At 40.6% G+C, this 15,639-nt stretch overlaps 1 protein-coding gene across 1 annotated transcript in view; it reads right to left on the reverse strand.

Moving 5' to 3' along the window:
* apc (APC regulator of WNT signaling pathway) overlaps positions 1 to 15,639 on the reverse strand; it is a 236,617-nt gene that overhangs the window by 31,629 nt on the left and 189,349 nt on the right. Inside the window, exons 9-11 of the mRNA XM_084325051.1 lie at positions 14,226 to 14,324; positions 7,907 to 8,084; positions 4,080 to 4,280 (exon numbers count right to left, since the gene is read on the reverse strand). Coding sequence (XP_084181177.1) covers positions 4,080 to 4,280; positions 7,907 to 8,084; positions 14,226 to 14,324 — 478 coding nt within the window. The remainder of the gene's footprint in view (positions 1 to 4,079; positions 4,281 to 7,906; positions 8,085 to 14,225; positions 14,325 to 15,639) is intronic.

Consider the following 15,639-nt stretch of genomic DNA (forward strand, 5'->3'; position numbering starts at 1 on the left):
AGGTGGTAACCGTCTTGCAGCCAAATGCGCAGCATGGTCCTGAGACCAGTTACGGACGGAATGCATGCTGTATGACCAAGTCAAAATGCTTTCTCAACACAAATACTGTAAAGATGTCCGTCTTTTCTCTAAACCAGAGTAGAGAGGACGAAAGAATTTGTAATCTATTTCATGCAAAGGGGATTTCCTGACAGCTACCATCTGGTAGGTTAGCACCTGTACCAACCATATCAGCTGCGTGAGATGTACACTCACCAGCGCCTATGGATAAAAATTGAGACTCTGCAAACTCTCATCAAGCTTAGCACCTTGACGCGGGGGGACAGAGCGAGCATCAGGGTCTCTATATCCGACGGGCCTATCAGATTTGTGGGGACTCGGAAGCTTCAGCATACAGGACGCTGTGGTGCTTGGGCGGCCGAGTCACTGGTTTATAGGTCTGTCAAAACGGATTGGAGGTTCTGGGGCTTAGAACATCCGTGAGTTGGGCTTTATGCTAATTGAATAGGTATCAAAAGCCGAAAGAATATGAACTGAAATAACTGCGGTCAGGGGCCTCTGGAGTAAAATTTATTACAGATTTGAGTTAAAACCTTACTCAAGTGTGATCTTATCAGCAAGCAATCCTCTCCAACCAAGACTCCTCCTAAGTGCTCGAGATCTGGAACAATGAGTGACGTAGAGGTCTGCAAAGCGCAGCAGACAGCCTAAGAGGTAAAAAATCTATCAGGAACAAGAGAGGGTTCATAAGAAACCACTTGAAGTGGCGTTTACTCGCGACTAATAGGGCTAGGGAGCCCTAAAGTCACTTGAACTTGAAGTAACTAAATGCTTACTTAAAGTCAGAACTTAAGTAGAAAAAACTCTACTTTGTGAATAGCAGGCTGAAATAGCCATTGCGAATAGCAGGCTGAAATAGCCATTGCGAATAGCAGGCTGAAATAGCCATTGCGAATAGCAGGCTGAAATAGCCATTGCGAGCAGGCTGAAATAGCCATTGCAAATAGGAGCGAATAGCAGGCTAACTAGCCATTGCTAACAGGACGAGGCTACTCACATGATCAGACAGGTATATGATAACCTTGGACATGCCGGAAGTAGGAGAACTAACAACATTCTCATACCTAAAGCCAAACAAAGAGCGATAACAGTCCGAAAGGCCTGTGAACAATGTGCGCTGGTAAAGGTGCGCTGGTAAAGGGACAAAACCTGAACCAGTGCCGCATTCTTAGACAGGGGGGGGGGGTCCCCCGGAGTCAGCGGACGACGCAGCGAATGGCAAGAAGGAATATACTGACTCAGGTCAGGACTCGGAAATGGAGGAAGACTGGGATAGGTCAAGCTCCAGAGCATCCTCAAGGTCCTCATCCAGACCTCCCAGACCTCCCAGACCTCCTAGACCGGACAGAGAGACATCGGCCTGGACCCAGGCTACAGGGCGACGAGAGCCCTGAATGGACCTGAAAGAGAGAAAAGAAACGAGTCCTCGGTGGACTGTATCTGTGATGTTCTGCGAGGCCTACAGACAGGGTCACATGACCAGGCCAACCACACTTCAATAGAGGACTGCTGCTACAATTCTCGGGGACCCGTGGGGGTCGCCCGAGAAGTGACAAATCAACCTACCTCAAACTATGGGAGAGATCCAAGAGGTCAGAGGGGGCGACCCCAAGATGACCAAGATGACCAAGATGACCAAGACGACAACAGCCTGGGTGCATCGGCCGGGAACAACAGATGCAAGTCTTCCCGCCGGATACCAAGCAACAACGTGACCCCTATCCTGTCGAGCCGTCCAGCCAGGGAACAACAGATGCAAGTCTTCCCGCCGGCTACCAGGGTAACAAGGTACCAAGATGGCAGAGGGGGTGTGGAGAGTCACAGCCATGTGACCCCACAATCGCCATCTCGTCCCCCAGTACAGACGCTATTAAGACAATGGAAAATGACCGCCCAGGATGACAGAGTGGGTGTGAAGTGCCACACAACAAGTGACACTTTTAAAAATTGACATCCTGATTCATTCCAATATAGCCGTATATACCTATTTTTCACATGTAATTATATGCTTCATTATTCAATTATTCAATTGACGATGGACAATGACCTCCCAGGATGACAGAGGAGGTGTAAGGTGTCACAGCCAACTAAGCGACACTGGTTGGTATGACATCCTGTTCTGGGCATGTGTTGCTGTGGGTGTCTGGCTGTGACGTGTGTTCTGGCTGGTGGTGCCCCGTCGGAAAGGAAACACGTTGTGTGTGGACACATGTTGAGTGCCACAGAACAACATTCAACAACAGAACATTGACATTCCTGTTTGTTCTTTTATAACCAGTATATTCGTTATACACTTTAAAACTAAAACTCTGGTTGGAAGACAGTGATTGTGTGAATCTAACCTATTTTTAATATGCTTCAGTATTCAATTATATGCTTCTGCGTAGAGAAGAATGATTTGCTTGGTCTGTACAGATGCATCTGTCTCCCTCCCTCCATGAGCCTGCGATGGGGAGTCAACCTAGGGAATGTGGCCCTGCCCGGAGCTCTCCGGCCGGCAGACGGTTGACCGGTTAACCCTTTGTGGGGTCTGAATGAGATGAAAAGTGAAGGGACTTTCCACAGCAGAAACAAAGGGAGTCTGTTCCAGCAAAAATGTTACAATTACTTTTCGAGTTACGGCCTAGTGGAGTAGAATGGGAGGAGAGCCAGTTCCCACATACCGTGCATTGACTGGCTGGTGAAATGACATCACGGTGACAGCGCTGTATTTGGACCAATAAGCAGAAGAGATCTGGGGCCCTTTATAAAGGCCAACTGGCCAGATCACAGGCAGATTTTGCAGACTTTTTGGAAGGAGAAGATGGTGCTTGACACGGGGCACAAGCCGTGCCAGATGAGATGTTTTGTTTTATGCATATTTTAACTGAATTGGACATTTTCTAATTCAGTCTCTTTTTGTAACTTGCCTTTTCTAATTAAACCTCTCTATAAATATATCCTTTGTATCCTTTCTTCTGACCAGACGGCCGGGTAAGCATTGAAATGTGTTCTGCATTTGTAACTTCACCCTTTGCGTTTTGATTAATGATGAAAAAACTTTAGAAGTGTGGCTTTATCCCTACGGAGTAAAAGGAGACATATGATTATGCATTAAGGACTAAAGGTGGGTTCTGTATAACTGTTATTATCAAGTAATGCCATAAAGCAGTAATACGGCCAACCGAGTAGATTAAAGCAAAATAGAATAAAGTAAATATACCCCGCAACTCTAATCAATCAACTGTATGACTGGAGGGGACGGGGGGGTGCATGTGTGTGAGCCGAGGTCGGCTGAGTTTGAGCCCTGAAGTTTATAGACACAATTGAGTCCTAGACGTCCCAAACTTCGCAGGACGCTGCTTGAAGCTGGGATGCGGACCAATGAGTTATGGGATAATCAATCTGACCTCGGTTTACGACTCGTACTTAACAGGCTGTCAATGAATATTCTATATTGAAATTAATAATCAAGTTTTTTATTCAATTCTGCATGCTTTCATTAGTGGTTAACGTACCGTTGTATTCGTTCGGTACACAGCCGTACTGAACCTTAGGTCCAGTACTGAAACGGTTCGGTACGGATACGTGTACCTTTACACCCCTAGTATCTGGTCTTTATTCTGTTTACTGTATGAAGCACAATCTCAGGGGGCTCATAAATAATAATAATAATAATAATAATAATAATAATAATAATAATAATAATAATAATAATAATAATAATAATAATAATAATAATAATAATAATAATAATAATAATAATAATAATAAATTGGATTTGAAGAGAGAAGTGCCTTTCTCAGACTCAAGGACACTGTACAGAGAGAGAGAGAGAAGCTATATAAAAGAAAGGGTAAAAGAAAATATATATGTATAGTAACAACAGGAAAAAAATAAAACCAATCAGATAAAAAAAAGGAAGCAAGCTGCTGTCCAATTGGACGAAACAGTAACAAGAAAATTAACAAAAACAAGGGTATCTGTGGCTCATACAGAACCAAGCTGTGGCCCTGACGGCCTCTGTCCCCTGGACTCACTGGGGTTCTGGTCCTGGTCCACGCCCCTCTCGTGGCTCTCCTGCCACTCCCAGCAGGTCTCACAGTACACCCTGATCTGCTCCAGCAGGTGCAGCACCCTGATCTCCCTCCTGCCACGCTTGTCGTCCGGCTGGCTGTGGATGATGTTGTGGAGCGCCGCACTCGCCCGCGCCCGCGCCTCCTTACTGCCCCTGGAGTTACCTGCAGGGAGGGAGGGGGGAGGGAGGAGGGGGAGGGAGGGAGGGAGGAGGGGAGGAGGAGGGAGGGAGGGAGGAGGGGAGGAGGAGGGAGGGAGGTGGGAGGGAGGGAGGGAGGAGGGAGGGAGGGAGGAGGGAGGTGGGAGGGAGGTGGGAGGGAGAGAGGGAGGAGGGAGGGAGGGAGGTGGGAGGGAGGGAGGTGGGGAGGGAGGTATAAAGGGAGGGAGGTGGGGAGGGAGGTGGGGAGGGAAGAGGGAAGGAGGGAGGTGGGGAGGGAGGAGGGAGGTGGGGAGGGAGGAGGGAGGGAGGTGGGGAGGAGGGAGGGAGGTGGGAGGAGGGAGGGAGGGAGGTGGGAGGGAGGTGGGGAGGAGGGAGGTGGGAGGAGGGAGGGAGGGAGGGAGGGAGGGAGGGAGGGAGGGGGGAGGGAGGGAGGAGGGAGGTGTAGAGGGAGGGAGGGAGGTGTAGAGGGAGGTATAGAGGGAGGGAGGTGTAGAGGGAGGTATAGAGGGAAGGAGGGAGGTATAGAGGGAGGTGTAGAGGGAGGGAGGTATAGAGGGAGGTGTAGAGGGAGGGAGGGAGGTATAGAGGGAGGGAGGGAGTTGTAGAGGGAGGTATAGAGGGAGGTGTAGAGGGAGGGAGGTGTAGATGGAGGTGTAGAGGGAGGTATAGAGGGAGGGAGGAGGGAGGTATAGAGGGAGGAGGGAGGTGTAGAGGGAGGAGGGAGGTGTAGAGGGAGGTATAGAGGGAGGAGGGAGGTGTAGAGGGAGGTGTAGAGGGAGGTGTAGAGGGAGGGAGGGAGGTATAGAGGGAGGGAGGTGTAGAGGGAGGTGTAGAGGGAGGAGGGAGGTGTAGAGGGAGGGAGGGAGGTATAGAGGGAGGGAGGGAGGTATAGAGGGAGGGAGGTGTAGAGGGAGGTGTAGAGGGAGGAGGGAGGGAGGTGTAGAGGGAGGGAGGTGTAGAGGGAGGTGTAGAGGGAGGAGGGATGGAGGTGTAGAGGGAGGGAGGTGTAGAGGGAGGTGTAGAGGGAGGAGGGATGGAGGTGTAGAGGGAGGTGTAGAGGGAGGTGTGGAGGGAGGGAGGTGTAGAGGGAGGGAGGTATAGAGGGAGGGAGGGAGGTGTAGAGGGAGTCACAGGGAGAGGAGGGTTAAAACACAGATGAGCAGATGAAGACATGTCTGTTTTAAGTGTGTTTTTGAACCAGCAGTAACCAGTGTAATAAACCAAACCTAGTTTGGGTGTGTGATGTACGTGGGTTGGTCATTATCATTATTACTGTATTTGGAAGACCATGTGAACATTAGATTAGTATCGTTTGTATGTGTGTGTGTGTGTGTGTGAACATGAGAGCCAATGATATCTCTTCTTCTCTTCCTGTCAGGTGCTGCCCGTCCCTATACTGAAGGGTGCTGATTGCCTAATGAAGGACAGCTGATGGCAATCACATCAAGAGGGGCGGGTGCACAAGTAGCTGACAGCACACACACACGGGAGTCTCGTTGCTGGAGTCACTTGCCTTATGGTAGAGTGGGGAGGCTGCTGTCTCGCCTATCTATGGCCTAAGAACAACACTGTGTGGCACGGTGCCATCTTATTACATGGAGTGTGGGTTAGACTCCACAGCTGTGGTGGCCTGGGATGGGCCCAAGGTAGTATCGTGACTACTAAGTTTTTGTTTGAGTTGTCTTATATGTATATCTTGTTTGTCCTCCCATACCTTTTCCCTTTGTGTGTGTTGTGGGTTGAAATCCCCACTGACAACATCCCTTTTCCCTTTGGGAAAAGGCCGTGGGTTGGAAGCCCCACATTACAATAAACATAATTTACCATTTGAGAAACGTCTTTGTTTACTATCTGCCTACCCGGGACTGTTTTGAAAAGCATTTTTCTACTGAGGGGGTTGTTTCTGCTCATGTACCACCTGCCCAGTTACTATCTTGTATGGTCGTTAGACCTCTGTACATGACAGGGTGTTTGACAGTTTTGCATCACTGGAAAGTGCACCGCCTCTGCCTTTAAAGATGCACTATGTGGTTTTGGGAGAGTAAGATAAGTGAAATAATGCTGTGTAAATAATAAGGCTCAGTTACCCATACTGTACAAACTTTGAACCCGCCTGTACTCAATTTATACCTGCCTACTGCTTTCCCTGTCTACAACTGCCCTACACTAATCATAACTACCTACCTCAAACTATAGTCTACCCATATAGCTTTGTATGATAGCATGTACAATAATGCTGTGTATATGTATGTATATATATATATATATATATATATAAAACTAAAAGTTGGATACGTTCAAAAGAAAGAAAGCACACTCCTCAGGACTGGAATTAGCTTTTTTTTTTTTTATTGCACAACGCGTTTCGCTTCCGTTTCCTCAGGTGCTATATATATATATACTTACCGTACTTACATTTATACCACATATATATACACATATCTGTCTGAATATACCTGCATAGAATCCTTTCTATATACCAGTATTTATACACCTGCATATAACCCATATTACTCTAACTATGATAGCATGTACAATAATGCTGTATATACCGTATATATATATATATATATATATATTTATACTTCCCGTATATATTTGTATCCACATACGTCTGTATATACCTGTATAATCTGTAGATACTATATCTATATACCTATCTCTTACCTACCTTACTAGTTATACCACTGGCCAGTATGACTACTACCATGGTGTCTTTATACCTGTATCACTGTACATATTAATACTATAACACTGTACACATACATCTGATTAGCACTATTCCTCAGTAGTACTCATTTATATATTTGATATCCGGTTTAATCACCTGTACATTGTATATTGCTGTGGCACTTTACTGTTACATGTGCACTCTGGTTGGATGCCAAGCTTATTTTCGTTGTACTGTACTTGTGCTGTATACTATGATGACAACACATTTCTTTTTTTTAATCCACTTTTTCTCCTCTTTTTCTATTTTTCTCCCATCCCAATTACCCGCTGTGCCAATTCTCCCCTCCCCTGTCTTGAAAGTTGCTCGCATATGCCCCCCACTGGCCGGTTGTAGGGAGGCAGCCTGTCACATCTTTTCACCTGCCAGCGCGGACTCTCATTGGCGAGGTGTAACGTGTGGGAGGCTCACACTGCCCCCGCCACTTCCTGTCTCTGCTGTGCAGGCGTCCCCCAACCGACCTGTAGGAGTCACTGTCCACAACGTCCAGATTACCACCCATCGACTTCCACCCGCTAACTCTGCCAATTGAGTTAGTATGACGGCTGGCCCAAGCCGGAGGCAACGCCGACAGCCGGAGTCGAACCCGGTGTCTCTTGCGTTGGTGACGAGCGCAATGTCCGCTGCGCCACCCAGCCGCCCACTAAGGTATGTTTTCATAATTGAGTAAACAAACTGCACTGGGAGATGACACGAACCCCCCCTCCTCTCAGAATCCTAGCCAACTGTGTAGTGCATGAATACAGTGTAAATAAATAGAATGCATAGGTGTTAGATAATATTTAAATCATATTTGAAAGAAACTAAACAATCTGAAATCGTATTTCTGATTCTTTGTCTTTAGGCTAAAAAAAAAAAAAGTCCCCTTGTCCAGTGTCAACAGTGTTAGCAATGGTTACCTAGCAACACAGAGTCCTTGTCGTTGCCATGGAGAAGCTGTATGAGGAGGGGCAGGCAGCCGGACTGGCGCATGGCGATACAGGAGTCCTGGGAACTGGACATGGCGAGCAGCGTCCGAGACATGTCGTCTTTATCATGGGTCCCCAGCATGGACAACAGACTGTACACCATCTCCACCTAGAGGGCAAACGGGGAATAAATTGTTGTTAATATAGAGTGGTAGTAATAGCAATAGTGGTGGTAGTGGTAGTGGTAGTAGTAGTAGTAATAATACAGGGCTCCAGGGTGCGCCCGTTTTGGTCGCATTTTGCGAACAAAACTCAGAGCTGTGCGACTGGATGTTTTCCCTTGTCGCACTGGTGCTCCCAGCTCCCAGCAGGTCTGTCTGTCTGTGTGTATGTGTGTGTGTTTAGCGTCTTTTTCCCCCTGGCCATGTGCGTAAAAAAAATTATAATCTCTGCCTTTGATTGGCTATAACACGTGCATTATGCAAAGACCAGCCCAGATCTGCCTCTGATTGGCTCTGATCATCACCCTGCCATTATTATTCGCTGAATGACGGGATAAACAAAATAGCCATGTGAGCATTGAAACGATAAAAGAAGCACAGCGTCTCATACTGGTTTCATAATACAACGTTTCCGAATGGACGTTTGGATTAAACAAAGTGTATGCAGTGATGCTTTCCCAGCGGAACACAAGCTGCTTAACGTTACACAGGTATGTTATACACGTTAATTAATCTATGTAACGTTAGGGCGCAGCCCTTTAGCTTTAGCTAACGTTAAGATAGCAGGAGCCGTCGGCCAACAAAGCTGTTTCAACAAATGTATTCACAAAATGGATTATCATTCAAACGTTATTCAAGCCTCCCGTGACCAGTAAGTAGTTACTACTACTCAACTGCAGCAATGTGCCTAAACTTTGCTAGTCAAGACTCGACAGTACGCTGGGTTGAGGCGCGGGCGGAAGTGGCCATTTTTCAAAATAAAATACCCGAAAGACTATTAGTATAGGGAGGTGTAGTGGTTACATGATTGCTGTTTCCGGCCGGTCCACCATCTTCAAAACACAATGTATTTGCCCATTGCCCATTTCTAAATTGTCTCGTTTAAAACAAATAAAGCATCAACATTTGCATGGTGTACCTTTCTGTGCGTATTCATCCACAATCTATAGCTCAACATGAAAATATTCGCAATTAATTGTAAAAAAACAAATAAAAGATTGCTGAATTTTATTTCAACCAAAAATGCGTAACAAATAATGTTAGTGATAGAAGGGAACTCATTTGTGCAAATGTTCATGAGGTAGAATTGTTACAATAGCCGATAATCCATTTTCCCAAAGATAAATCCTTATACGGGTGGACCTCGCAGGCGGTCCAAAGTGACGTCAGACTACACCTCCCTAATTAGGAGCCAATTGTTTGCATGATTAAAAACGATGGTTCGAACATCCGTTCGAAAAACCCTGGCGAATGTTCGAATCCCAAAAACAGGCTTGGGGACAGCTCTAACTGGAACTGAGCTGAATGTGTTAAAATAGACATAAAAAGGTGACGGATTGGACTTTGCGAGCTAACTGTAATACAATGTTATTTTTTACAATAATTTACATAACATCTTAAGAAATTACTAATGTGTATGGAAACTGACAAAAAAGGTAATGGTAAAGGTAACGCTTAAAATGTATTATTGCAGCGGCAAAAGGCGCAGTGGAAAATTTTGGGTGCACCTAAATTATGTGCTGGTGCACCTAAATGAAAAAGTTAGGCGCACTGGTGCAACCAATGTAAAAAGTTAGTCTGGAGCCCTGCAATAGTAATAGTGGTAGTAGTAGTAGTAGTAGTAGTAGTAGTAGTAGTAGTAGTAGTAGTAGTAGTAGTAGTAGTAGTACCTTCCCTCATCCCCCCTTTCCCCCCCCCTATTTTTCCTTGCCCTATTTTTTGTCCCGATTGTGAAGCGACCTTGGGTTCTATGAAAGGCGCTATATAAATTTGATCTATTATTATTATTATTAGTAGTAGTAGTGGTAGTAGTAGTAATAGTAATAGTGGTAGTAGTGGTAGTAGTAATAGTGGTAGTAGTAGTAGTAGTGGTGGTAGTAGTAGTAGTAGTAGTAGTAGTAGTAGTAGTAGTAGTAGTAGTAGTAGTAGTAGTAGTAGTAGTAGTGGTAGTAGTAGTAGTAATAGTAGTAGTAGTAGTAGTAGTGGTAGTAGTAGTAATAATAGTAATAGTGGTAGTAGTGGTAGTGGTAGTAGTAGTAGTAGTAGTAGTAGTGGTAGTAGTAGTAATAGTAGTAGTAGTAGTAGTAGTGGTGGTAGTCTAAAAAAAGTAAAGAAAAGAAAAGCAGGAGTGTAAAACCACAAAAGAATAGCAAAACATGATTAAGAAAATAGCTAAAAAGCATAAATGACAACAGAGATTTTAAAATCAGCTAAAAGCAAGAGTATAGAAATAGGTCTTGAGCTGTGCTTTAAAGCTATCCACAGAGGCTGCCTGTTTTATACAGTATGTAGTGGGAGATTATTCCAAGCCGTCGGCCCATAGAAACAAAAAGCTGCTTCGCCATATTTTTTATATTTCATTGTAGGCACCTCGAGCAGGTCCGCACTAGAGGACCTGAGGGGGCGGTTTGGAACATATCTATGTAGGCAGTCACAGAGGTAGGACGGTGCCAGACCATTAACTCATTCACGGCCAGCCGTTTTATCCATCCTTGTACTCAATGGGCCACGGTTTAAAAGATAGGGATTGTTAATATTACATTACCTTACAGTAGTTAATCTATATTATAGCACCTTTGTTAATATTACATTACCTTAGTTAATCTATATTATAGCACCTTTGTTAATATTACATTACCTTAGTTAATCTATATTATAGCACCTTTGTTAATATTACATTACCTTAGTTCATCTATATTATAGCACCTTTGTTAATATTACATTACCTCAGTTCATCTATATTATAGCACCTTTGTTAATATTACATTACCTTAGTTCATCTATATTATAGCTCCTTTGTTAATATTACATTACCTCAGTTCATCTATATTATAGCACCTTTGTTAATATTACATTACCTTAGTTCATCTATATTATAGCACCTTTGTTAATATTACATTACCTTAGTTCATCTATATTATAGCTCCTTTGTTAATATTACATTACCTTAGTTAATCTATATTATAGCACCCTTGTTAATATTACATTACCTTAGTTAATCTATATTATAGCACCTTTGTTAATATTACATTACCTTAGTTCATCTATATTATAGCTCCTTTGTTAATATTACATTACCTTAGTTCATCTATATTATAGCACCTTTGTTAATATTACATTACCTTAGTTAATCTATATTATAGCACCTTTGTTAATATTACATTACCTTAGTTCATCTATATTATAGCTCCTTTGTTAATATTACATTACCTCAGTTCATCTATATTATAGCACCTTTGTTAATATTACATTACCTTAGTTCATCTATATTATAGCACCTTTGTTAATATTACATTACCTTAGTTCATCTATATTATAGCTCCTTTGTTAATATTACATTACCTTAGTTAATCCATATTATAGCACCCTTGTTAATATTACATTACCTTAGTTAATCTATATTATAGCACCTTTGTTAATATTACATTACCTTAGTTCATCTATATTATAGCTCATTTGTTAATATTACATTACCTTAGTTCATCTATATTATAGCACCTTTGTTAATATTACATTACCTTAGTTAATCTATATTATAGCACCTTTGTTAATATTACATTACCTTAGTTAATCTATATTATAGCACCTTTGTTAATATTACATTACCTTAGTTAATCCATATTATAGCACCTTTGTTAATATTACATTACCTTAGTTCATCTATATTATAGCACCTTTGTTAATATTACATTACCTTAGTTAATCCATATTATAGCACATTTGTTAATATTACATTACCTTAGTTCATCTATATTATAGCACCTTTGTTAATATTACATTACCTTAGTTAATCTATATTATAGCACCTTTGTTAATATTACATTACCTTAGTTCATCTATATTATAGCACCTTTGTTAATATTACATTACCTTAGTTCATCTATATTATAGCACCTTTGTTAATATTACATTACCTTAGTTAATCTATATTATAGCACCTTTGTTAATATTACATTACCTTAGTTCATCTATATTATAGCACCTTTGTTAATATTACATTACCTTAGTTCATCTATATTATAGCACCTTTGTTAATATTACATTACCTTAGTTCATCTATATTATAGCACCTTTGTTAATATTACATTACCTTAGTTCATCTATATTATAGCACCCTTGTTAATATTACATTACCTTAGTTCATCTATATTATAGCACATTTGTTAATATTACATTATTATTATTATATTACATTACCTTAGTTCATCTATATTATAGCTCCTTTGTTAATATTACATTACCTTAGTTAATCCATATTATAGCACCTTTGTTAATATTACATTATTATTATTATTATATTACATTACCTTAGTTCATCTATATTATAGCACCTTTGTTAATATTACATTACCTTAGTTCATCTATATTATAGCTCCTTTGTTAATATTACATTACCTTAGTTAATCTATATTATAGCACCTTTGTTAATATTACATTACCTTAGCTAATCTATATTATAGCACCTTTGTTAATATTACATTACCTTAGTTCATCTATATTATAGCACCTTTGTTAATATTACATTACCTTAGTTAATCCATATTATAGCACCCTTGTTAATATTACATTACCTTAGTTAATCTATATTATAGCACCTTTGTTAATATTACATTACCTTAGTTCATCTATATTATAGCAAATTTGTTAATATTACATTACCTTAGTTAATCTATATTATAGCACCTTTGTTAATATTACATTACCTTAGTTAATCTATATTATAGCACCTTTGTTAATATTACATTACCTTAGTTAATCCATATTATAGCACCTTTGTTAATATTACATTACCTTAGTTCATCTATATTATAGCACCTTTGTTAATATTACATTACCTTTGTTAATCCATATTATAGCACATTTGTTAATATTACATTACCTTAGTTCATCTATATTATAGCACCTTTGTTAATATTACATTACCTTTGTTAATCTATATTATAGCACCTTTGTTAATATTACATTACCTTAGTTCATCTATATTATAGCACCTTTGTTAATATTACATTACCTTAGTTAATCCATATTATAGCACATTTGTTAATATTACATTACCTTAGTTGATCTATATTATAGCTCCTTTGTTAATATTACATTACCTTAGTTCATCTATATTATAGCACCTTTGTTAATATTACATTACCTTAGTTCATCTATATTATAGCACCTTTGTTAATATTACATTACCTTAGTTAATCTATATTATAGCACCTTTGTTAATATTACATTACCTTAGTTCATCTATATTATAGCACCTTTGTTAATATTACATTACCTTAGTTAATCCATATTATAGCACATTTGTTAATATTACATTACCTTAGTTGATCTATATTATAGCTCCTTTGTTAATATTACATTACCTTAGTTCATCTATATTATAGCACCTTTGTTAATATTACATTACCTTAGTTCATCTATATTATAGCACCTTTGTTAATATTACATTACCTTAGTTAATCCATATTATAGCACCTTTGTTAATATTACATTACCTTAGTTAATCCATATTATAGCACCTTTGTTAATATTACATTACCTTAGTTCATCTATATTATAGCACCTTTGTTAATATTACATTACCTTTGTTAATCCATATTATAGCACATTTGTTAATATTACATTACCTTAGTTCATCTATATTATAGCACCTTTGTTAATATTACATTACCTTAGTTAATCTATATTATAGCACCTTTGTTAATATTACATTACCTTAGTTCATCTATATTATAGCACCTTTGTTAATATTACATTACCTTAGTTAATCCATATTATAGCACATTTGTTAATATTACATTACCTTAGTTCATCTATATTATAGCTCCTTTGTTAATATTACATTACCTTAGTTCATCTATATTATAGCACCTTTGTTAATATTACATTACCTTAGTTCATCTATATTATAGCACCTTTGTTAATATTACATTACCTTAGTTCATCTATATTATAGCACATTTGTTAATATTACATTACCTTAGTTCATCTATATTATAGCACCTTTGTTAATATTACATTACCTTAGTTAATCCATATTATAGCACCTTTGTTAATATTACATTATTATTATTATTATATTACATTACCTTAGTGCCCAGGTGGCTGTTGAGTCTTCGGGGAACAGAGTAACTTCCCCCACAGCTCATCTCACTGGCCGAGTCGTGTTCCAGGCGACTACTGGATCCCTGCGGGGACAGATTACACACAGACAGTTATTAATATGATGATTGTTAAAGACTGTTGTGTTATTTAAAATAACCGTTAACACATTGGGTGCCGTTCACGTAGATCTACGTTTCTGTGGCCCAACGGTTGAGTCCCGGAAACGTAGATGTTCTCACAGCATTTATTTTATTCACTATTGCCATATTCATAATCCATCGAGGCACCTTGTGCATACTGTTCAGAGTGTGTCTGAGCTGGCAGACGGTCAACACCGCCCCCTAATGCTTTGTGGCAGCTATTGCACCCCATTAGAAACGATGTGGTTTGTTTTCTGGGCCGAGCTGAGCCGGGGGGGGGGGGGGGGGGGGGGGGGGGTTTAAATACTCCGGCGAGCCAAGCGGTCACCATCATACATCAACGAGGCTGCCCCCCCCCCACCCCTCATTCATATGAATTGCCAAATAACGTGGCACGGACTCCCCAGACTTCAAATGTCGATCAGATAATTGGATTATTTTTTTTGCATTACATCAGAGACAAGGTAAGAACACTATATATCAAACCTTGCGTTGATCTGATATTTCTTTCTCCTGCGATCGAAGCTGTCTGTGTGGACTGTGTTGTGCTTTTTACCGTTGGTGGCGGTGGGATAATAATGATAATCTAGCGTTGATTTCAGGAAGATTGGATAATCAGGCGAAAAATGACAACGTGATAAGTGGATTCCACTAAAACGCTATTTTCGCGTCTTTTTCCTGGGATTACGCAGAAGCACCCAAACTATATTCATATTCAAAATGGTATAAAACGGAAATGTACGGATGAAAAAATTATCCGTTTTTTGCACGTTGACCAGAAGCAACTCACTGACAATCGACTGTGTTATTAGACCCATAGCTATAATATAAAATATAGGTTTAGCTCTACAAACAAGGTGAGCGTTTACATGGGGTTAATGGGCGGCAAGGCCAGACGCACTTCCCGGAAGGGGTGTGGCACCCAATGTGTTAAAGATGTGTATTAAACATTTTGACATTTTTGTAAAACGTAAGAAGATGAACTTCCCAGACAGTAGGCGGTTTGAGCAAATAATGTAAAGATGTTGGACTGAAGATGTCCATTTGTCCTCCTTAACACATTGGGTGCCACGCCCCCTTCCGGGAAGTGCATAGGCCTTGCCACCCATTAACCCCATGTAAGCGCTCACCTTGTTTGTAGTGCTAAACCTATATTTTATATTATAGCTATGGATCTAATAACGCCGTCGATTGTCAGTGGGTTTCTTCCGGTCAACGTGAAAAAAACTGATACTTTTTTTCATCTATACATTTCCGT

Source organism: Notolepis coatsorum (assembly GCF_963971535.1).
Source record: "Notolepis coatsorum genome assembly, chromosome: 11".
NCBI lineage: Eukaryota > Metazoa > Chordata > Actinopteri > Aulopiformes > Paralepididae > Notolepis > Notolepis coatsorum.